At 34.0% G+C, this 25,826-nt stretch overlaps 1 protein-coding gene across 1 annotated transcript in view; it reads left to right on the forward strand.

Annotated features, from left to right (window-relative positions):
• LOC106717935 (dorsal-ventral patterning protein Sog) overlaps window positions 1-25,826 on the forward strand; it is a 75,595-nt gene that overhangs the window by 19,242 nt on the left and 30,527 nt on the right. Inside the window, exons 2-3 of the mRNA XM_014511904.2 lie at window positions 23,681-23,784; window positions 25,034-25,166. Of these exons, the coding sequence (XP_014367390.2) occupies window positions 23,681-23,784; window positions 25,034-25,166 (237 nt within the window). The remainder of the gene's footprint in view (window positions 1-23,680; window positions 23,785-25,033; window positions 25,167-25,826) is intronic.

The following is a 25,826-nucleotide window of genomic DNA, read 5'->3' on the forward strand; positions in this document are numbered from 1 at the left end:
TATTTTTAAAAACTTAACTTTCATAAATATCATATAAATATTTAAAACGCCATCAATGAATTGGACCCAGAGCATGTATCCAAGTGCTACCTAACAATGTTTCCGGGAAATGTCTTTTGATGTTTCTTTTTTAAAATTATTTTAGCTTTTGTAAACATTGTATATCTAGCGAAAATCTTGTACTGTTCGGGAAAACTCAAAAGTTAATGCTCGCATTTTAAATTCCACTAATGCAGCACCTTCATAAGCGAGTTCTTCGTTCTTTCTCTCTTATACGAGTTTCTCGCTGATCCTTGTTCGACTGTACTTCTTCTGTAGGGTAAAGTGTATGAACATTGAGGAAACCCTCAATCCTATTTACTCTTAAACAAGGTTTAGGCTAAGCTCGACCTGCGCCCGGCCACCTCAAGCCCGTTGAAGCTGTAAATGCCTCTTCAAGGCAAACAGTGATTACTCAGTCAAAAAAATTAACATATTGTATTTATAGGTATATCTATCTACTAAAGCGAGGTTGGAAGAGTTTTCAAAGTATAAGTAGAAACAAAAGTATTATAAAGAGTACTTGGAAGTCAGTAGCCGTGGGAAGGACGGCAGTCAACCGCGGCGCTCGCAAAGGGCATACGGATTCCCTTAAAAGGGTCTGTCACTTGCGAGAGACCTTTCATAACTCTTAATAAAATGCGGTATAAAATACAAGTGTTTCACGTGATGTATCCGTGTGAGTGGTCACGAGCGCCTGCAGCGCGAGACGCGCCGTGTTATTAGACCTACGTAATGCGCTGCCTAATCATTGCTTATTCTTGTAGTTGAGTCTTGTTTTCTATAATTGCCACAACTTAATATCGGTCAAGAAGGTCAGAGTTGTTGTCTGTTTTCTCCTAAATTGTTTTGTAGCGTTTGTTTTTGTTTTGGTAGGAATACAATGTATAAGCAATGTTTATATGTAATTGTTACTTTGATAAAATAGTGGAAATTGTAATTATGTTTACACGACTGTGTAAAATTTTAATATTTAAAACTACATGCATAATATATGTTACATCTGTGTAATGTGTAAGGTAACAATATATTTGTGATTTTAGTAACTACGAGTAAAGATTTTTTTATTAAATAACAAAAGGAAACAAGCGTGTATCGAAATTTACAAGAATAGGAATGGAGTTTGTAATACTTAGGTTTATTGATATATTTTTTACGAATAGAGAAGAATTTAATCTCTTAGATGCGAGTCAATGAAAACCAACCAGGGAGAGATATCATTTGAAAGATCCGTTACCCGTGTCTCTGTCGACCGTTCTTGACACTTATTTTCATCGCCTTGTACTAAACTAATTACACGGCGGCTCTTAAACGAGTATCCATTGAGTTAAGCGCCCAGTGCAGTCCGCGCCTACACAATATTACGTCGTATCCTCACCACAGTAACATTAAAAAATATTCCGTTCCAGACGTCCGACGCCACTTCCTCGAAAAAAAAATCGTAGTTTTATTGCGAAAATATACCGTTTATAAATTTTCTGCGCATTTAAAATCTTAATTATACGATGCGATTACCAAGTCCGCGACTGACAATAAATTTACTGACGCATTTTATGCGAATGCCCAGACTTTTTACGAGTTATTTGGTATTAGAGCGGAATGCTAGGTAAACAGAGTTAAAAAATGTTTGATTTTTTATAACATAAGCCGATGAGGCTTGGACAGGAGTGTAAACGTGACGAAGAAAAGAGTTTTGAATCGTTCAAAGTTAGTACAAAGTTAGAATTTGTCTTGTAGTATTAGTAGTATTTATTCTTTTTTCTATTAGATTATAAGTGTAGTAGAACGAAACGGATAAAGCAATTGAGGAACGTATCAAGCATATGAGTGGACTTGTCTAGGGATTGAACTCAGGTTTAGCGATGTAACAGTAGTTATAACATGCTATAAACTATGAGGTCAATTCCTGCGTTTTATCATAAACGTTACTCGTGGTGTGTGGTTAATGCGACCGTTATCTAGGGCTTTAAGCTGCGAGCGACCGCAGTAATGCAGGTAACGCTACTATTATCGGCAGCAAAGGATAGACAGTTTTAAGCAAAAAATGTAGTAGATGTCGCGTTTTATAAAAACCCCATAAAAGAGACCGTGTCCAGAGTGACGGGCGGCTGACGATATCGATCGCGACTCGAAACGCAGCCTTCCAAATAGGGAGTGTGGCCGCCCAAATAGGCAAAGCCTCGGACGCCGGCCCCCGGCCGCCGCGAACTATCGGGGACACGCCGCGGCCCGACATTTTCCATTGTCCACACGTTTTTGCTCTCTCTTTGATGCTTATATAGCATCTTCACCGAGGACGACCAGTGATAAACTTAAATACGATGTCGATGCACTGAATCGTATGCCATTAATGAGCCCCGCTTGGCGCTCTGCGGAGGCGTCTGTCCATTATAATATCGGCCGCCGCGCCATCTTCGACGCATGCGACAATCAAACGTTTTAAGAACACCCACTTACTATCTACGCTCACTTATTCTTTGACAGTTCATTTGTTTGTTTCATTATGTTTTTTGTTTGCGTTTGCAAATAGAAGCTACCTTTTACTAGAAGAAAATTTTACGATTAAAGGTTAGCTAATGCATATTACATTGAAAAGATTCTATAAGTTTTATCTGGAGTGTACAATTTCATATTATAGTTACGAACACGTATTGTGACGTCTAGTACGGTATTTATATTAGATAGCTTCCTATACGCTTGCATACACTAGGGCAGTATACAACAATATTCTAAGAAATTCTGACAATTTTTCCTCTTCGTTTCCTGCAGTTTACTACTTCAAAAATATGTAGTTCTTGTGAGAAAACTTTTGTTCTCCACATGTTTTTAATATTTGATGCCATACGTTCTACTCACACCGGCGAGTTATTTGAGCTATGTTGAAATGCAAATTTTGTTGTATTTTTTTGGTAGATATTTCTGGTGAATGACTGATTTAACGTGAATTTCGAATTTTGAAATGTTAATAAAGGTATGTATACACGTTGAAATCTTTGGTTCAGTATATGTTTGTTAGTATAGTGTTAGTGGGCATTGAGTAATCGCTCGTGACTTGGTACTATCACTTATTGACCTCCAGTTACCCCTGTGGCGGGCGACAGCGGAGATAAATGCAAATAGTGAGCACGACTCGGCGGGGCGAGTGGGCGCAGTCTAGCGGGTGGCTACACCCACTGGCGCCGTACATTTAACATATTTCAAACTATCTTGAAAGCGTCGCTGCCTAACCGTTATAGATACATATACGATGGTCTTTCTGTAATAAACAAACTCACGTTTTAACACAATTATGAAATGTAAACGACGATCAATAAAAACTCTTTTGTTTTTATAACATTTCATTTACTTTACTTTTAAAATGGAAATATTGATACAGGCAACTTGTTACTTTGCTACGAAGAATAAACTAATCAAAAGTACTTTTATTGGATCGTTTGCCTTGGAGTTCAGTAGTCAATGGGAGTCGACGATGTCAATAACTCGAGTCCGCAGCTCTTTATTAATCCCAATTGATCGTCAATTGGAGCGAAATCCGATGATTTATGTGCGTGCTGGATTCATGACTGTTGTTAGTGTTTTAAGTGGACCCCTCGAATGTTCCGACAATTTGGTGTCTGAATCGTTTTGAACAGTTTTAAAGATAACCAATGCAGAGTTGTAGTACAACCAAATTACTTCACAATTTATTTTAAAGTTTTCTTCTTAATTTCATTTAAATCCCGGTACAATTTTTGTAAATTGCCAAATTATCGCGAACTGATCGTGTTGGTAGAATTAGACTTCTTTCATGCCTTGTACTATCTGTTCATTGATTGTGGGAATGTTATAGTTTGTATGGGTGCGGATTAGCGATGCACGCGCGCGTGCGGCCCTGAGCTATCGCGCATTGTATGCAAATGTGTCGGCGCGTCAGTCTGTCGCAGCCGGGGTGCGGGTACGGGCCCATCCCCGCTCGAGGATATCTCATCACGCCTATCCTCATATTTATGCAAGACTTCTAGTAATCTTATAACATTCAGTACCTTGTTTGGTTATTTCTTTTACCTCACTTATTCAGCTCATTTATTAGTATAAATACTTAGTACAAATCAAGTTTTGCTTCAGAATCTATTGTCTGTTAACCAATAAGTAAACCTAATTTTCTTTTTTTTATCGTGTTAATTTTAGGTTTACGAGAGATTCAAACGACAACCTGAAAGTAACACAGATTCTCCTTTATTGAATTCTGTCCTGTAGATTCCTTTCTTAAAATAATCACTTTCTCATCTTTTCAGAAACCTTTCCCTCTAAAAAGACATTGCATCTTACCGTTGTGGATGTAAGCAGAGTCATATAACACCATCGCTGCTCGTTTACCTTCTTCTAATAAAAAAGCGACTTGTTCTGGTCTATTTATGCATTAGTCGGACGTGTCGCAGTACACCGCTCATTGGAAGAGACGCGCGTGTCCAGTCTAGCGTGACACGCGCGGCGCATACTCTATGACCCGGTGTAACTATACACCAAACATTATAAAACATGCTCATATAAAATTACAATGTACGTGTTATGTAATTTTATCCTTTACATTTTAAAATATATAATAATCTTATTTTAAATATCAATTTGTACTTAGCTTCACATTACAAATACATTGAAACATGTTTTGAATTTATCAATTGTTATTTATTTTTTAAATTGTTGCAATTTTGTTATCTTGTTTTGGTTATATTGATAGTACTCGTAAAAGCTGATGTAGCGCCTCTGAAAATGTTTGTTATTGTTTTGTTTCTAGAACACGGTTTAATTAACCTGACCTGTGGGGTTATGTTTTGCAGACTTTCAAATCTACTATTATTTGCTTGTACGATTTTTTCACTAGTCTAATTCGCAGACAATTAGCATGAGTCATTAAATAATAAAAGTGCTATTAATTGCTTTTTTAAACCATTTTTAAAATTAAATTACAAACACAAAGTGGTCCAAAAATATAGATATACATTAAGTGAATATACGATGTTATAAACTAAAAGATATACGAAAGTATATTATAATATGAATAATGTTATTAATACAGAAAAAAAACGGACACTTTAAATTAAAATTAGGTAATTTATGTTTAAAAGGTAGGTGAGATACGGAGATTGTGGATCCAAATTTAAATTTTAATTAGGACGATGAGACGCAGAGGTAGAGGCTGTCACCAAACACGTATAAATATAACCCTTTTAGCAGCACGTCGCCGCTTTCTTTGGCACGTTGGTCGTATGGCGCGCTTTTATATGATAGTAGTAAATGTGATAATATCATTAAAGTAGACCACAAAAACAAAACGTTTAACATTTATAAAACAAACAACTCATTTATGTAGATCAAGCAAATCTTACTAATATTATAAATGTGAATGTTTAGATGTATGATGGATGGATAGATAGACGTTTATTAGAAGGTATATGCGTAATGGTTCAAAGTATCTTAAAGATATTTCGTACGGAGTCGCGGGCGTCAGCTATCAAGAATAAAAGTGCGAAGATCTATTAATTCAAAAAGAAATCAATCTGAATTAATATGTTAACACTACATGGAAGTAAACACCGTACTATAAAAAAACATTTGCTCAAGCAAAATTACGAACGAGACCGAACAGAGGAACGGCTAGAAAATTGTATACATTTGATAATAAGAGCAAAGTTACTCGAGTAGATTTGATAGATCGAGTATGCAACTCGTGAATTCTGAATCTCTATACATTCTCTATACATGAACTGGCTACAAACCTTGGTAATTTTTCCCTGTTCGATTATAGCAATTTTGAAGCTGACGGTTGCGGTTGGTAGCGTTAATGAGGATTGGCACTGATAAATAATTATCAGGAACTTCAATGGGTACGTTGAAGTCGGAAGGGAGCAAAAGCTGTAATTTCCAAGGAACCTATTTATTCAGTTATAGAGGTCAGTGGCACAGTTCTATAACTTTTTTTTCTATATTTTTACATATACATATATTATAGATATTGTAACTATAACAAACACTCTTGGAACACCTGCGGAAGTGGTTACTTTTTATGACTGACGCATGAACAATTGACCCGCATAAAGTATTTGCCTTTTAAAAAAAAGGATATTTATGTTTTCCTTCATTATTCATATTCAAATATTCACTATTGTAACAGGAATAAAATAAGTGTGTTGCGTTTACTATGTCAGTACAAAAGGTCATTATTTACATGTCAGCATGGTGTGTTTTTTTAAATGGAATTCATAGAAATCAGTTAGTTGCATTGAACATTGCACGTTACTGTTAGTTATTCTTTGGCATTTACAAGAGAACGTGCGGCAGAATTTTAAGTGTTCCTCAAAATTAACTTTAGAATAAGGAATAGTGCTTGTGACGAGAATACATTACGGGCTTGCAAACTTTACGATTTTATTTTGGTAAATACGTAAAGAGGCGAATTGTTTAATGTAAAATGTACTGCATAAGTATATTTTTTATGTTTATCTAGAAAGTGTCCGGATGATTTACCACACGTAATTTGTTAAAGATTTTATAAAAATTGTAATCGCACGTTTTCATCACTGACTCAATGATGAGTGTATTCAATTAGTCGAGAGCACCAGCAAAAGTGTTCAATCAAAACACAATTTTTCTCAGCCTGATAAGCCTGAAAATTTAATACACATGCGAGCGTTTTTAAGCATTTATTCCTGAACGTAAATAATAATTTGTTTGAAGGCAAATGTCATAAATGTATTCAAAGACTTTAAAGGAGCCCGGGCGTACAGTTTCCCACACTAGGAGCGTCATAAAAGTTGCGCACCACAATTGCAGTTTCAGAAACAGAAAGGCGTATCGTATATTTGGTCTTTGTACAGTTTTCGGATTAAGTCGATATTTATACGTATTAATATAATTGGAGTGTCTATATCTAATATCGAAAAAAAAATGTACACATGATGTATTTGTGTAACTGAAAAAACATTTTTTTTTTAATTTTTGTATGTCTGTCTGTCTGTATGTTATTTTTCTTTACTTTCGCGAAATTTATTCATCGCCTCATATTTTATTTGAAACGCATACAAGTGTCGGGTAGAGAAGCATTCCGTATTCGAGAAGTATACGAGATTTTAATCTAAGAAATGCATTTTTTTTGTGAGATTTCGACGTACGTTTGTTATTTAGTGTGTCTGAGTCCGTTATTTGTGAATTTTTGCAATTCATTTTAAATGTATTTCTGTATTCATGTGTGTTATGTAACTAATATGAAAATAGCGATTTTATCATTGTATATAGAAACTGCACGTTGCTACGATAATATTAAAACCTATAGATTTTCATCGACCAGTTTTATAAACATAAAGTTCTTAATATGAGTAATCATTAATCGCTTGACCACGATCCCATCTGATGAAGTGATGATGTGGTCTAAAGATGGTACGCGCTAGCTTTGTAAATAAAAAACATTGTAAGTGAAACTGGGTAAAACAAAATTTACAATTGAAATAGCAAACTAGAAGCAAAACGTAACGATGTAACTTGATACATAAATGCGGAATACGTAATTTTTTTTTTTTTTTTTATTTGTATATTATTTTATTTATTATTTATTTATTTATTTATTTACAATACAATAAAAAAACCTAAAATAGAACTATGTCCCACAAAATTATGTAAAATAATTTGACTGTGGGATCAAGGAATTTAATTTAAATTTAAATTGATATAATATAAAATTAGATTAGTATGATAATTAAAAATTAAATTAAATTTAAATTTATATAAAATAAAATTAGATAAGTATGATTATTAAAATTAAAATAAATTTAATGAAAGTATAATGAAATCAGTTATGGGAAAAGAAGTTATGGCAATGCATGTAATAAAAATTTTTTGAGCTTTGTTTTAAATTTACCTTTGATACTTTCATCCGTAATGAATGCAGGTAAACTATTAAATATATACGGTACACGTTTTTTAAGAGTTCGGTCTCCGTATATATTATGTACCCTGGGCACCATATATTTACCTGCAATCATTGCTCGGGTATTGTAGGTATTACATATATTTTTAAAAAAAGAAGTATGCTCACGATTGTTAACTGCAATTAAATATTTATGTTTGACACTAACAGGAAGTATTTTACATATTTTAAAAAGTTTGAATGTATCCTGATTATATTTTGATTTTGTTTTTTTATCCACAAGTAATTTAACATATCTTAGTTGAATATTTTCCAATTTAGAAATATGGGTTTTATGTGTGAGTCCATAACAATCGAGAGCATAATCGAGTATTGGTTCCACTAATGAATTATAAAGTAATTTTAATGTCCCTTTTGGAACTCGAAAACTAAGATGATAAAATTTGCTAAGAATATTCCTAAGTTTCTTACATAAAAAATTTACATGTTCAGTAAAAGAGAAATTTTCGTCTATTTTTACACCTAAATATGTTGTACATTTAACTCGTTCTATTGGTTTGCAAACACAGTTAACCAGGTTATTATGAAAGCAATCAAAAGAATGTGCAACTAATGATGGAGGTGACTCTGTTAAAGGTAAGTGTGGGGAATGTATAATTAACAATTGTGTTTTATCAGAATTGAGGACTATGCCATTGTCATGTGACCACTTGACAACGGCATTTACATCTTGCTGCACAAGGCGATAGGTCTCTACTAAGTCAATACCGGCTCGCAGCACGCACAGGTCGTCCGCGTACATGTGCGCGGAGCAGTGTTTGAGTACAGCACATAAACTGTTTACGTGCATCAGGTAGCAGACGGGACCACATCCCGAACCTTGAGGCACCCCGCAATTGACCATTTTCTTATCACTTAACGTGTCACCTATTTTCACCCTATAGGAGCGAGAAGTGAGGTAGTCTCTAAACCATTCGTTCAGAGGCTTCCCCACTCCACATTCTAGTATTGCATTCAATAATGTGTCCGTCTCAAGGGTATCAAATGCCTTTTTAAAGTCAAAAAATATGGCTACGACATGTTTCTTGTCGTTTAAATGATTGTTTATTTCATCTGTGAAATTAGACAATAATCTGTTTGTACTTTTCCCCTTTTGAAAACCATGTTGTGATCGGGATATTATACTATTGGTCTGTAAGTAATTGCCAAGCTGATTTACAATACATTTTTCTATAATCTTTTCTATACTAGATAAAATTGCAATTGGTCTATAGTTAGAATATATTTTCCGGTCACCTCTTTTAAAAACGGGACGAATTATTGCTTCTTTAATTTGATTAGGAAATGAGTGATGTTCAACAGACAAGTTAATGAGTTTAGATATGACTGGACTTATTTTGCGGCTAATTAATTTCAAATCTGACATCCGTATTTGATCGCTACCAGGAGATTTCTTATGGTTCATTTTATTAATAGTCTTTTCTACATCAGAATCACTGACAGGCTGCCATCTCATATTTCTATCTGCTTGCTGTACATAGTTATCCCTATTTAACCATTTTTCATTGCAGATATGTTTAATTTGTTGAATTTCTTCATTAAATGTGTTTGCAAACCTATCTGCTATACATTTAGTGTTATCCTGCATATTCATATTATTAATTATTACACTATCTAAAGATTGCTTATTTTTCCCCAGCAACGAATTTATTCTATCCCAAACCATTCTTATATTTTTATTGCAATCGATAATACGTTGCCTATCGTATTCATTACTGCTTTTAGATATCACTTTATTGCATTTATTTCTATATCTAGTATATTCAAGTCTCTTAATCATATTCTTCGGATCATTGCACCAAGCCCTAAACATCCTGTCTCTTTCCTTTATCATGTTTTTGAGTTTATTAGTTACCCAACATTTATTATCTCTATGACTAGCACGTACTGTAATAGTTTTGTAACAATCATTATAAATATTTGAGAATATTTCATGTAGGGCATCATATAATTTAATAGGGCATTCAATAGACATAACCATATTAAAATCAGTGTTTAGTAGTCTCTCCCTAACCAAACGATTATCGAGCACACGTCGTACTGTAGTCGCAATACTGGAAACGCGAGAACCGCGGCCGGCCGCCGAGTGCGACGTGATGTCAGCGGATCGTTTCAATGGTGAGCGCGATGATCCTGCAACGACACAATTAACGCTAGATGGAGCGCGGTTCCACTGCACAGCGGCCGAAACGATATAATGGTCAGATATTTTTTGTTGTATTACTGCTGAGTTGATTTGTGATAAGGGAGCTCTGATATATATGTGATCCAGACATGATTCTACAACATTATCCTTAAATATTTCTTTTCGGGTTACTTTATTTATACATTGCACTAAGCCGTATTCTGCTAGTAAATTTTCGTAGTCAAATTAATTAATTAATTTTTTACTATGTATTGTTTTTTTTTATTTCGTGCGGGGTGCAGTTTCTTATTCTTCCGTCATACTATCTGAATCAATAATTCAAAAATAATAACATTTTGTGATTTCGTAATCGTTGAGTTGAGGATCACGCGAAAGATAAGACTTATCGCGACACTTGGATATTTTGCAATAAATAAAGAATATTTTCTATATATGTTTAATTTTATCTTTAATTGATAGTTGGATAGTCACTGTTGGGATGTAGATATTTTGTATGAAAAAAATATCTTAGTGTATTTATCAATGACATAATCTTATCAGTATAAGAAAAAAACAACATCGTTTTGAAAGCTAAGTTATGTCAGTTTATTGTTTTCTTGATTTTGATCAGATTTTTTGTTCTAATCTTACTAACAATATAAATACGAATGTTTAGATGGATGGATGTTTGTTTGAAGGTATCACCGAAATGGCTCAACGGCTCTTAATGAAATTCGGCACAGATGTAGAACATAGTCTGGAAGAACATATAGGATACTTTTTATTATTACTTTTTTTATTGATACCGCGCGGACGGAGTCGCGGGTGACAACTAGTCTGTATAAAAATATTAGTTATGTTGTATAAAAATACACTGTCGAAAACCTACTACTACTTGGATTTCAGTTTAAAAGTAGCGTAAGAAAAAACTATAAGTTAAGAAGCAAATGATGTTTTTGTAACGGAGATCAGGACATTTTGGTTTTGTATTACGAAGTGTTTAAACACAAGATAGTATCGCCAGAAGCGATCATTGGTTTAAATTACTTTATGTATTTTCTGTAAAGTGGACAGTTATTGTGTTGTTATTAACTCGCGGCAAAATGCTTGAAAAACAAGCGGCTCACTACAATGTTTACTACAACGAAAGCGTTTTGCATAATAAGCGTCGTTGTGTACGCGGTATTGATTTCAAGTTGCAAGTAAACATCGCATCGTTTATTCTTCTGTGAACAGCTCACTAAGTGGTTCTACTAGTTCTGCAAATAACTATAGTCTATTCCAACTCTAGACATAAAGTTTGTTAAAAGGTTTAACTATCAATAAACTATACAATTTATTTTAAATATACATAAGAAGTTAAAAAAAAAAATCCTACGAAAATCTTTTAAATACTACAATGTTTACCACATATACTTATCAGTGATAATATGTTGGGTCACGTTTGCATCTTTTCATATTTCATACCTACTAATGTGATCGATAAAAAACGTGTGACAAAATCTCTGTTCAATTTGGTTAAAAATGGAAAGTCTAGACGTGATCAAACGATTGCTTAAAACAACTTCAAACGATTGCAACACAAATAAGTTAATCGACGCCGTCGGTTACGTATAAATAAATATATGCTCTTTAAATGAATTTTGAAATTACGTTTCGCTGCGTTTTACGCGCGGAGTGAAAACAACGTTTTATAAACGTAAATAAATACAGAGCTTCGCGGCGTTACGTTTGTCAAGACGCGCCTCCATAGTAAACATTTCACGCCATATTGTACAAGTTTATTAACGCGAATGTTGGCATCTCTACTCGCTCATTAATCTCCATATAATTAAATGATCAAGTGAAATTATATTTAGCCCTGGAAACGAGGTCGGGCCCAATGCCGTCTCGGCTTTGCCGCCGCGGACCACACGGCCGCCGCGCGTTGAAAAGTTCAACTTTTTTTTTTCATTAAACTCGCTCCGCGCGTTCAAAGTGACAATGACATAAAGTTGCACGCCTCGTTTGCACCCTTCGGATACTCACAACTATAATATACAGAACTGTAAGAAAGTAATTTATTTACAATTTATGCACTAAACTTGCATTGAAGACAAGTTAGTTATTCAATTGAAATAAATTATACATTTTTGACGCTTAGGAGCACTCAACATCGTTGATTTATATCACCAACATGTAAAATAGAAAGTAAAATAGAAAATACCATATTGCAAATAGTATGTATAGCGTCTTGTACTTTCATTGTCCGTTTAGCAATAAAGTAATGTAACATTTCACGATAGTTACAAGTTGCAAGTGGGCCGTGTTGCGTCGCGGAGCGGCTGCGTGCTGTAGGTTATCTTAAGGCTTTCTAGGAGCGCTGATAACGCGGCCACAAAACCATTAATGAGCGTTATACCAGCTCGGTGAAATCGACGGGGAAAAATCTTGAGTCTTATTAACATAGCAGTGCAGCTAGTTTATTCATAATTGGCGGTCCTGCCCCTCCCGGTGCCCCGTACCACCCTCTGCGCTCGCCCGCGCCGCAGCCTTGTCGCGAATGCATAGCACTTAAGATACATACATTGCAACGCCGACCCGGCCCGGGGACAATTAAAATTTGCATTCCTTATTGATTGATCGCTTTGTTGCTGAGGCGGCATATCATTTGTGTGGGTGTTAACAGAACGATGATGATTTTTTTAAACAGTCTCTGCGTGGGCGGTGGATTCTTTTGTTTCTACGTGATTATTAATCACCGCATTGTTAGTAATAATGCGAATATACAAATGCGACTCAAGAGTAGGGTAAATATAAGAAAACAAAAGGAAGTTTTAATTTACAATAACGGTATAAGTATATGTTATTCAGCATTTACATTTGACTAATTTTATAAATGAGAATGTTTAGATGGATGGATAAATGTTTGTTAGAAGGTTGTTGTTCAGAAGAATTACTTAATAGATCTCGGAGAAATTTGGAATAGATGTAAACATAATCTGGAAGTACACATACGTAACTATTTAAGTTTTCGGTTAATCCACGCTTAGGAGTCGCGGGCGACAGCTAGTTGGTACTCAAATGTACTTTTTATCTTTCTAATCATAATGCTTTAAAGAACTGCACTGTCTCGGCAAGATTGTATTTAATATACGTAAAGTAACAAGCGTGTACGTGTATGATTATAATGTTGAGCATTTAAATAGAGTAATTGACGATTGCACACTCTTTGCTCGACCTCCCAGTGAGCGATGCATTCCTTAACGTTTCTCTCTAACTGCAACTCACGTCTATTAAGGAAAAACTTAATAAAGCGTGTCAATAGAAATGTGTTTAAGTATTTAAAGAATTATTTAGTAATAGCATAGAACGTTAAGCATGTATTCGATCTATTAGAATAAAAGTTAGTATCTATAAAATTTCACTGATAAAATATAAACATCTTTCATACTTATCTTTGTCTTTTTAATAAATAAAGATATTTTAAGTCGACCTTAGGTCATGAGAACATATGTAAACCGTAGATGCGTTTTTAAGGAAAACTGTCAAAACATTAAGGAAAAGCGGCGTTTTAAGTAGCAGTTGTCAGGCGACTTGTCTCATATTAAGTTTTTTCGCGACTGGAAAAAATGATTCGTAATTTGTTTTACGGTTTGCACCAGTAGAAAGGCAGATTTATTAGCTGTTAGTAAAAAAATATGCACTGCTGGCGGACTGTCTGGTTTGAAGGTGACACATACTTCGCTGTCAGAATTTATTTTTAATTTTTTTTTACGAGGTGCAACACTGACACGTCTTATTACACGTAGATTTTTATACGATGAATTATATGATATTTTTGTGTGTAGTTGGCTTAGTGCCATTATTTTCTATCGATATTTATATTATCTAAATTAATAACATGCCAGTTTGTAGTCATAGCGAAGCAAAGCGATGAGATTAAGAAGTAAAATATTATTCTATTATATATTTTTTAATAATCATTACATTAGATCAGATAACAAATTATAATTACTAGGATTGCAAAGAATAAGGATAACTTATTAATCTTTATCTTCTATTTGTATAATTTTTACCATTAGTTCTTAATAAATTGACGATGACAATATCATGTTTTTATACGTGCGTTAGTGTTTTTCAACAGGGTTATGAAGTGTCTTAACTGCTAAATCCGCTTCCCCTTCCCAACCCTTCCTGACAAGAAAAGCGTGGGAAGGGGAAGAGGACAGAAATTAAACGTTTCATCGAAGATCCCGGAACCCCGCCAGTGGCAACAGAGGTTGACCACCGGGGGGGTTTTAGTGGGTAAACCCCCTGTTTCTACCAAGGTGCAGGGTATCTTTCTTGAAAGTTCCCCTCCGATACAAAAAAAGAAGATCTGCTTCACGTACACTTATCAGACGCAACGTGGAATTGTCTTCACGCCTGTCTTCTGTGTGGTCGTGGTATTACACCGGACGATAAGTTTCTGTTGCTGGCTATACTGTTGAATATTCTAGAAAAAAAACACTGTCTTGTTGTTCCCAAACCTAGTCTTCGAAAAAGGAATAAAATAAATGGCTAACTAACTCATTAGTAGTTTATTACTGATGTGATATCATTTTTAAATTCTGTTTTTGGTATATAATAAATGGTATAGAAATTGTAACGTCTAAAAAATAAATTGGCAATTACGAATAAAACGTTCCAAATTAGAATTCAATGTTCTCATATAAAACGGAATCAAATAATCAAAATACAAATTTTTGTTCCGTTATCTACGGATACGGTTTTTTTTCCTTATTAAGAAACAAAACACATATTATATTTTCTGCACGTTGTAAATCTTTTTCGATAAAAAAAGAAGTCTTTAGGTAATTAAAATCGGATATAGATATCGTGTCCGTAAACGATTCGCTCGATAAGGAAGAGGAATGATTTGTATGATTTTTATATGGTACCTGCTAATTGGTACGACAATGTTTACGGCCTTTACGCCGCCTTCTTGCATTTTAATCAGTATATACACTTGTATGCACAAGTAAATATATGCCACCGAACAGTGGTGGACTTCGTCTGTTTAGAATGTTACTAGATATCTTACAAACTGTGAACAAATTGCAAAATCAATCATTGGCAATTTATTATAAATTTATTTTTCCTTTTAACTTACACTTAAAGATCAGACTATTTCATGTCAAATGATGAATGATACAGGTTTGTCATGACAGTATATCCGTAGTCCGAATACAAACAGTCGTAGTTGATAATATGTCAGTGACATAAATAAGCCGAACTATAGACGTAAAGAACGAGAAGAACCAGTCACAATTGCGACGAGTGGGCGCCACTTGCGCCGCACCGCCGCCGCCGGCCGCAGTCAATGAAGCCTCACAATAAATAAAACTTGAGGGAAACGACACTCTATTAATATAATAGCGAATTTATTATCCAACTATCCGTTTAAAAACCCATTTTTGACTATGTTTCTTAAACCAACAACAACAAATGCAAAAAGAAAAAAAGTTGAGCTTCTAACTGCCATACTCATAGTCGTACAGGTCGTTTGAAGAATCCTTTATAATATCACAAACTAAATCACACTAAGGATTTCTTAAGTTTTCATTAAGAACTATGAGGTATAAAATATCATATTTAGTACCTAATTTATTACCTAAGATTTTTGCTAATATTTTTGATTCTATATATTTTTAAAAATCATCTAAGTAAAATGAATCGCCCAGTGTCACGTAGTTGCAAGTTATTAACAAAAATAGCACCTTAAATTCAAGTTCGGGTACATTGTTATAAAAATAGTATTCACTTACTTAAAAGGCTTTGGAATTCGAGGCATGTATTCACATGATGTCAGGAAGAAGCTTCTGCGAATGGGAAGCGGTAATGGCGCTGCGCAGGCGCCGTCTTGCTCGCCTTGAGAATTATATTTAAGAAAGTTTTCACTGGCGCGACTAGTGCACGATTGTAGCCGTTTGCTTTAGCTATTTACATGACCAATGCATAAACCCTTTTCGTTTTTACACAATAGCAGTCTCTGTCGCAGTCGCACGGCTAACAGCTTTGTGAAAAAGAGGATTAACTCGTATGTTAACTTTACCGACATTTTTATCAATGTAGCTACATCTATAATTAAAGTGAAGCCTTTTGTTGCTTGTACACCAACAATAATTACTGCGTCGATCAGGTGGTCGACCATATTGAGTTGTAATGTCAAGCACTTGAGGACATTTTTAAGTAATTCTTAGTAAAATAGTAAGGATACCTACTTATTTTATAGAATTGTGTAAAAAATGTACTTGCATGATATTTTCCTTTTGCACAAGATGAATTCTTTTAGATATTAATAAGAAATTAAGTTCTGTATTTAACTAAACAATTAAGTTATCAGACAAGCAAATTATACTATTTTTCTAGACCTTTCTAATCTATAGAAGGAGGTAATAAACAACAGAAAAGTGCGAGATCTCTAGAGAAAATCACGATATCGTGTAGATAGAAAAATAGCAAATGTTATTCTGGTATTTACGGAAAAAAATTATTATCAAGACATAATAATAGTAATCTTTCAAGAAGACAACGTATTAATTTATTAATTAAAACCAGTTTATGTATCGTAGAATTATTTTATCCACTTAAAGTAATTATCGATCAACTGTATATTATCAATATAAGAGCAATTTGATGTGATTCGTTGTAACTAAAATGAACAAACGTTAATTGAAATACAACGTGCTCCAATTAAAGGCAATTGTTCTCCTAACAAATGTATAAGAATGAAACTAATGAATCTAGTACTCGCAAACAGATGGCGAGCAATTGCTATGAGCTTCAACATCTTACTAATATTATAAATGCGAAAGTTTAGATTTAGATGATGGATCGATGTTTGTTTGAAGGTATCTCCGGAACTGCTGAACGGATCTAGATGAAATTTGGCACAGATGTAGATCATAGTCTGCAAGAACACATAAGCTACTTATTACGTTTATTTTTAATTCCGCGCGGACGGAGTCGCGGGCGACAGTTAGTTTGTAATAAGAACGTAACTTACATTAACCTAATCAATAATTCCGCTGCATTGGAAAAATTTAGACAGGTAATATGTTTTTGTATCAGTTTACTGTTACAACAACAGTCAAATTTCGCTGTAAATACACGGTTCCTGAGTTACTAAAAGTGTAAAATCAATATTATGTGGGAAGCATTAATACCTGACTTCAAGTATCGCAATGTTTAATTTAAGTTTTACAGGTAATGTAAAATGTAGTTAAAGATTATTAAAACAAATATTATTCTATATTACAAATGGTCTGTTTGTTTATTCATTCTAAGACAGTATCTAATCTTATATTGATGTATTTAATTAAGATCTTTTTAATAACTTATAACTTTTACTTTTAAATATGTTCAAAATTAAATTCAGTCTCTAAAACTAGCAGATGTAATAAAAAACATTAATTCAAAAATAAGCTTATAAAGATTCGAAACGTTTAATCATCAATTATCTTAACAGGTTTTTTTATTAGTGTTCGTTTAATTGATTAGACAACAATCAATTAGACAATTGTCCACGCGTATTATTTTAACTAAGCGTTAAACAAGAAAACGGGCTAACTGTGCATTTCTGATACCAAAAATCTCAGTTAAAAACATTTTGTTATCTCTGTTTTGTCAAAAATAATGACAGGGATGAATACATATTTTATATAGAGATTTAGATCTCAGAAACCCACGGTTAATGAGGTGTTTTATTAATTTAGTGGTGATTCAATGCGCACCTGGTACGGGAAGACGTCTCATATTTCACGGAAACACAAATCAAATAAATTATAATGTGTTTATAATATTAAATATTATGACTGAACATTATAAATAGTAAAGATTTGCTTTTTTAAATCACAAAATGTACATAAAAATTAGTAGCAAAGCGTATACCACGATTAATTAAGTTTAAGGTATTTCCATGAATTTCTGTTTATTTTTAATATGGATTTATCGTTGTAACTATCTGATTCTTTATAGTGTCTTAATTTTTTAAACCCTTTTTGCAAACGTTGTTTTGCATTGTATATTAGAATTTTTATGATAATGCAAAAATTCATTATAATGCTTTGTAATTCTGTAATAATTTGTAATAATACAGGCATAAAATAATTTTTGTTTAATATAAATAAAAAAAATGTTTTTTCAGATATGGTCCTTGATGACGTATTTTGCACTTTATAATTGATGCGTGATAATTCTTATTAGCTACGATGGACACCTGTTAGTGACATCTGACACCCGATAGGTCCCCGCTTTACATAATCTTGCCGCAGCTACACCTGAGGCCGTGAACACCCCGCACCCCTCATCCCCCACCCCGCACCGCCTCTACAACCGCCCGCGACGATCTGACTCACCGCGTCAAGGACTTGAGGCTTTACAGAAAAGATCGCAGTAAATTAATTCAAAAAGCACAAGTCATGTATTCTATTATACCATTGCGTTATTGAATGGTCTTTCTTTATGTCAACCTTTTCAGTGCTTCTTTAATGTAAGCAGCGCCCTGGGCGAGATTTCTAGATCGGAGAGATCTAGATTTTTTATCGGTTGCCCCATCGGACCCGACCCTAATACCGGCACAGGATTGTTTTTCTGGATTACTGTTTAGGTATTTTATTGTTAGATTAACAAAGAGTATTCGAGAATTAATAGGTATAAAATATTAAAGTTTTTATTGCAATCGATAATAAATATTTAATTACTCCGTATGTATGGAGGCAGTTTATATAATTTTAATAGTTTCTTATAATTTTTATTTGTTACAAAAGGTTGGAATAACGACGAATAAAGCGTAATAAAGAGGCAATTAATTGCTTAGTTTTACGACTTAAATGGATATTCGAATAACCTGTATATCAGCCTTATGTTTTAATTATTCGTGTGTTATTTTAACTATTATTTGGTTATTATGTGATTAATATAATAAATGGGCACGCTTTAGAACTATCTTATATTAATAGCTAAGATTTTTTATTATTTCTTGTAGCGTGAAATAGTATTTTAAATTAATTTACTTAATTAAATTTAATGTATTAATAATAATTAGTTTGCGAAAAATAAAATTAAGTGTTGTTAGGCATTGCCTTAATATACCTATAAATGTCATACAAAAAATTGTGTACCTTCTAAAAAATAAATCGTGTTTCCGGGCAAAAAAAAAAACATTTATCAGACCTCAAGGTCGTTGTTTTAAAGGATTTCATTCATTTCAATAAAAATTAAATTAAATTTACTTAAGACGCACAAAATGAAACGTTGTTTAATTTATGCTAATATCGGTTGAGTGCGGGAAAAATCCGGTATTCAGTTATTGCTCTATTAAGTGATCTATTGAGTGAATGAAGTATCATTAGTGATTCTTTATTACCGCTGCAATTGTTTATTTGTTATTTTATGCTATGAACTAACATACAAAACTGTTTTATTGTAACCTGCTACTACCTAAATATGACGGAATTTCTAAGGTGACTCGTAGTTTATTTGTAAGTTTTTGTTGATTTGCTTACCTTTGTGCCCCAGCGAAGGCAGGTTGGATTACTATTAGATAATAAACTAGTCCGTCACAGATGTCAAAATGTTCAAGCTTAAGGTTAATATGGATCGGGACCATTTATGCGCTGCCCACGTTTGCTGAAATACGGCCCACGCCTCTGCCGACCCTTTTATGTGGTGAATTTATTGAAGCGACGCGTGCACGCTTCAATGAACCCACCATATACCTCTCTTTGACATCAAACCTATACTTATCGCAATCTACGACATGACAATGCTATTCTAATCGTGCGCTTGCGCACGCCACGTTTTGTGGTGTTACAAACGATCTCCTAGTAATATAAATAATATGTATGAATATATTGATAAGTGTCTAATCTGGTCCATAAATATTCGTGTATACAAAAGAAAGTAGACATTATATTTATTTCCATTTACCCTTTTGGGCTATGGGTGGAAATATGTTCATACCAACTTGTTTGCGTACTTACGTTTATGTTAAGTGCAGTCATCAGTTAATAAACACGGTTAAATTTCTATATTGTAATTCGAATAGATAAAAATAACAAATGTGCTAAGATATGCTTTACTGATTGGAAAATTTAAATATAAGTCGAAAAATCTAACATATCTATCTTATCTATATATATAAAAGAAAGTTGTGTTAGTTACACCATTTATAACTCAAGAACGGCTGAATCGATTTGACTGAAAATTGGTGGGCAGGTAGCTTAGAACCAGGAAACGGACATAGGATAATTTTTACCCCGTTATCTATTTTTTTTTATTCCGCGCGGACGGAGTCGCGGGTAAAAGCTAGTTTGTTTTAAAGTAAACAGCACAAATGTTTACTAGATATAGTTATTTGATACGGTTGTTAGTTTTATGTCATTTAAATGTTTTTATAGTACAGTCGAGTGCAAATACCTTTTTACACAACTTTAATATTTAAGTGATATTACCATTTTCCGCTTTACATAGGAAAGACTTAATTAATTGTGAACGTGTCCAGTGTCCTGTCATTGTGATTGTACTAAAAGTATGTTGTTCGGAATTTTGTAGATATAAGAGTTTCCAGAAATCAGCGGTACTCCACGATCTTATCGTGTACTTTTAAGATTAACATATCTATATATATGCATGTCCTTGTCTCTTATATCGCATGGCGTTGACCTTTGTTTTGTTTCGAATACATTTTCTTTTCACGATCACTGAATATTGTATTCTTAAACATTATACGAGAATAAGTATCTAGACATATGCTTTATATTATATAAAAGTACAATTTTTAATGTAAATTGAATATATTAGTTAGTTAAATAAAATAATGACTGTTAAAATTAATTTTTATGAATTGATACTTACATGTACATACATACGTATGTATATGTATTTTAAAGTAATCATAGAGTTACATACCTGTAGATATTACTGAACCGTAGTATATTAGTGATTTAATTTTCAAAAAAATAAACTGATATTAGAGTGTTTAAAGTACAAAATGTCGAGAGTAAGATTCTGAATAATCAGTATAATATGAGCTGTGTGTGAAAATCACACATCTGTACGATTTTCAAGTCAGACATATGACCGCAGTAGCAGAGACAACGTAGTAGCATCGTCAAGTCTGTATCTTAAGGCGACATGACGTGACTGTACTCATGTCGCGATATTTAAAAGTTTCGTTTGATGTTTATAAAAAAATAAACCAGACGGCAAATATCGCGACGCGACGGAATTTTCAAAGTGACAAAGAGGAATTTTTGTTTATAGTTATAAATTAGGCAGGTTATTGGTCGTGCGCGCTCGAATTTATTGTGGTATTTGCGGCGTTGCACTTTGCGCAAATTTATCGATATCGAGCGTAATCAAAATAAACATGCGCGAGTTCGTGTACATATTTCCATAAACAGATCGTGAAAGGAGTAAAGACGGGCGTCTCCGTCGCCACTACTTCATTTCCCCGCGGCTGCTGGCGACGTGCCAGTGTTTCCGAGAACGAGGGAAGGTTACGCGACGTCTCGCCGCGGTGTATAAGCCTAAATCATAACTGGCGCATAATATTTTTACGCGTATTTAGCGGACGTCACTTATAGATTTGTTGCATCACTTAAACGAGCGAAAGTGCCGCACTCCGGCGAGTTAATAAGCTGCCAATGACGATGCCTTGGCACTGTATCCGTAGAGGAAAAGATGCGCGGCCGTACGATAGTTGGCAAATGTAATTTCTATTCTACCAATGACGTGGACTTAACTCTCAATGGAGCCACTTGAATAGAGGATCATTTCTGTCCATAAAATGTCACAGTGAATAAGAGGCGTGATTGTCGCATCCTTATCTATCGCCGAAGCGCCGCCACCCTCCTTCCTTATTATAAGAGAAGTGACAAATAAGGGCGATTGATGCTAACACCGAATTCAAGCCGCGAGTGGCGAGCCGAGCGCGCGATCCCCGCGAGCCGGGACCGATTTGTTCTCACGCAACATGTCGCTGCGTTATCAGTGCACTCGTGCAGTGAGGTTAATTAAATAGTTACGAGAGGGAGAGATAACGCTGACGCCTATTTATAGAGGCCGAGCCGAGCCACCTTATCGACCTAAGACATCTGATAGCGAATCTAACATTCGGAATCGGCCACTGTTTGTCACGATATTACATTCACGATTGTTCTCAATTACATGTACTTATTATTACGTCTCGAGTAGTGATGTACTTATTTTATATGAAGGAGCGTATAAATTATAATTTAATTAACATAATTATGTTATAATACGTATTTCCGAAGTGCTATTTTAGACAAGTCGGTGAAGAAGATAGTTAATTAATAAAATTCCGTAAAATGAGGAAAATAAATCTTTTAAAAGAATATTATCTACATTACAAGATAATGTGTTTTCTATAATCTCCTAGAACTTTGGATTAAAAGAGTAGAAACATGATAAAACATATGTGATATGGAATGATAAGAGCTTAATTAATCTGAGAATTATGTTGTTATCACATATTACCAACTATATAGTTAGACGTTAGTACTATGGTGTCTCAAGTGTCGTGTTTGCTAACACAAGGTGACAAGTAATATTTTTATATATTTATATTCTTCGAAGTTTTTTGTAACAATTCTCTAGAATGTTCTTCAAAAAAAAAACCTCTTAAAATAAGATTTAATATTTAAAGGTAACGATGACAAATGTAAGACGGAACATTTCTTAAATACATTGTTGTATTCATTTTTATAGGACCCATTATTAAATAGCTAGAATTCATTATAACAATAACTACATATAATATATGCTATATAAAAATATAGAATATGTTTAATTTCCTTTTAATTAGAAATACATGTATCCGAAGTTTCTTGAACTATCAATATTTAATACGTAGTATGTATGGTTAACAGCTTTTAGAACTTATTAAAGTTAATGGAATCGACATAACGTCTCGCATAGGAATGAGGCTTTAGACCCTATTTTCATAAAGTGGCTAACCGCACACGACTGCTATTTCTATTAGCTTCGTATGGCGTAGATAGAAATAGTAGTTGCGTCTAGTTAGTAGAAACAGGGTTTAACTGTAGGCAAAGGCTGGTGGAGCGGGTTGCCATCATATGGCCACGTCGACATTTTATATTTTTAGACTATCAAGTACTGTATGTAATTGCGACTTGTTAAGCGCTACCCGCTTAGAACCTCTTTTGCGTTTTATTAATCAATCTCTCATTAATCTGTTGACTTCAAAACGTTTACTACGTTTAATTTTTATGTCGTTTCATTAACACTATAACTACTAATTATGTAATTGTTAATTAAGACAGCAAGAAGTCAAACTGGCCGTTATTTCTATGCCACTATCTCTCTTATAAAACATTTAATCATTTAGACTACAGTTAGTCGTCGACAGTTCAAATACGGGACTGAGGGGCTCGTAGGAAAACTTATGTTGTTGTCTTCACACATAGCTTTGGATTTCTTCAGTCGAACCACTAAATTATGTTATTTTCATAAACAATACTGTATTATGATTATTTTGTTTGTTACAGAATGTCAGTTCGGCAAACAAGCAAAGGAGCTGGGCTCGACGTGGTTCGCGGACCTCGGCCCGCCCTTCGGGGTCATGTACTGCATCAAATGTGAGTGTATTTCGGTGAGTATAAGTCAATACTGTATTACGTCAAATAAACATTTGAAATAAATTGTTATAGTGATGCATTTTGCCCCTTGCTTTATAATGTTTTATGGCATATTATCCAGTGAACTCTTTCAAACTTAACCATGAAGGTAAGGTAATGTGCTATGTTGTGCATAATCTGTGCAATCTACGTTATCCAGATCGTTACTGTCATTACGTTACTTTTCGGCCTACTATTCAACGATATTGGATGTATAACAAATAAGAAAAATGAAAAAAGAAGAATAAAGAAGGCTCTTGTTGTCGCAAAGAATTCCCTTACCGTTTTCTTTTTTTTTTTGGTGATTGACCCTTAGGGAAAGATTTAACAAATTTATAGGATATCATGGGTGTTTCCCGTTGGGGCGATCGGCCCGAAGGGGATTGTTTTCCCAAGAGGTCGACAGATCGGTCGGCCCAACGGGAAAAACCCGCTATCATAATAATTTTTCGTAGAAGCAAAACTAACATGTTTTTTCATAGCCTATGAAAGTTTTATAAAAAAATATCCATATTTCCACAAAAACAAACTAAATGTTAGATAATGATAGACATTAACACAACGTTAATGTGAATCATGAGACTGTCGTCATACTTTAAATAAACTTAAGTAATCTGTATTTGACATGTCTAAATAAAGAATTTCGTCATGATCCAGCCACGGGCCATTACGTGTTACACTCCATTGCTGAATTCGGGCCTCTCCCATGAATTGTCCGTGTTGTTAATTGCTAGTGCTTAGTTACCAAATGGAGGGTATAAAAAATTGTTCTTCAATTAAGACGCTTAATCAATCCACTGGAAGATTTTGATTATTAAACTAATTAATTTAGTAATTAAAATATTGATTGCAGTTTTTTATTTCCTAATTAGGAGTATTAAAAACAAATGAGAGTGGCGCCACATTATAAAGGAATTAAAAAACTATTTTCAACAGTGTTTTCACAATAAATTAAATTAAAATCCAAAATAATACGAATCTATTTTTGACGTCCCAAAAATGCTTATATTAATCAGATATGAGACATATTATAGAAAAGAAAGGCCAAATAAGGAGTATATACGTGTGGAAGAAGCAACTGATATGAAGGTTCCTTTTGGAAATCTATATTCTCTGCTTCCCCTTTAGATTAAGGATTTGAGATACTTATGATGAACGCTACGTATAATGATTAGGCGTCAATTGAAAAAAGTATGCTAAAGTAACATGTTTCTTCTCATTCAGGTGCAAAAGAAGCGTCGTGTGGTTGCCAAAGTGCATTGTCGGAACATCAAAAACGAATGCCCGGAGCCTTCGTGCGATACTCCGGTGCTGCTGCCGGGGAGATGCTGCAAGACTTGTCCGGGAGATGTCGATTGTGAGTACTTATCATATTAACTTAGCGATAAGTTATTAATAAGCGCAAAATTACAATTTGCATATGCTAAGTTAGAGTCTTTTCTGACCCTTTTGTTCTACCTGGAGTACTCGCTTAAATTGTAAGGGTTAAATTTAACTAAAAACCAAATGCAAATACAGAAGGAAATCTAATGAAAATGGATGGAAATGCTTTACGACTTTGAGCTTTGTTGTCTACGACTTTAGAAATATAGGTACATATTAGAATGATATACATAATTTATTTGTACGTTTAAAATTAATTTTATTCAACCTTATTGGAATCACATTGAAGGTTATAATTTGTCCGGTTAACATAGATAAATCTAGAAGAGCAGAGGAAAAAATGTCGCATTGGTGTAATGTTAGTTTAAGGATTAAAAGGTACGTTACGTTATCAGTCGCCACTTGTCCGCAACCAGTGACGTGTTCACGGCCGTCTGTTTGCAACGTCTGTGCAAATTACAACTTAATACTCTATGTGGCAGTTATCGGAAATTTTTACATGATCATTTTTTAAGCGGTCAAAACTTTTATTCTTTTTTTTGCCTTGTTTCTTGTTTTTTTATATACAATATAAAATATGGCCCTGCTAGAAGCAAGGAAACATCGCGACAGCGGCACTCTATAACTAATCTAT

This window comes from Papilio machaon, chromosome 13 (genome assembly GCF_912999745.1).
Source record: "Papilio machaon chromosome 13, ilPapMach1.1, whole genome shotgun sequence".
In the NCBI taxonomy this organism is placed as follows: domain Eukaryota; kingdom Metazoa; phylum Arthropoda; class Insecta; order Lepidoptera; family Papilionidae; genus Papilio; species Papilio machaon.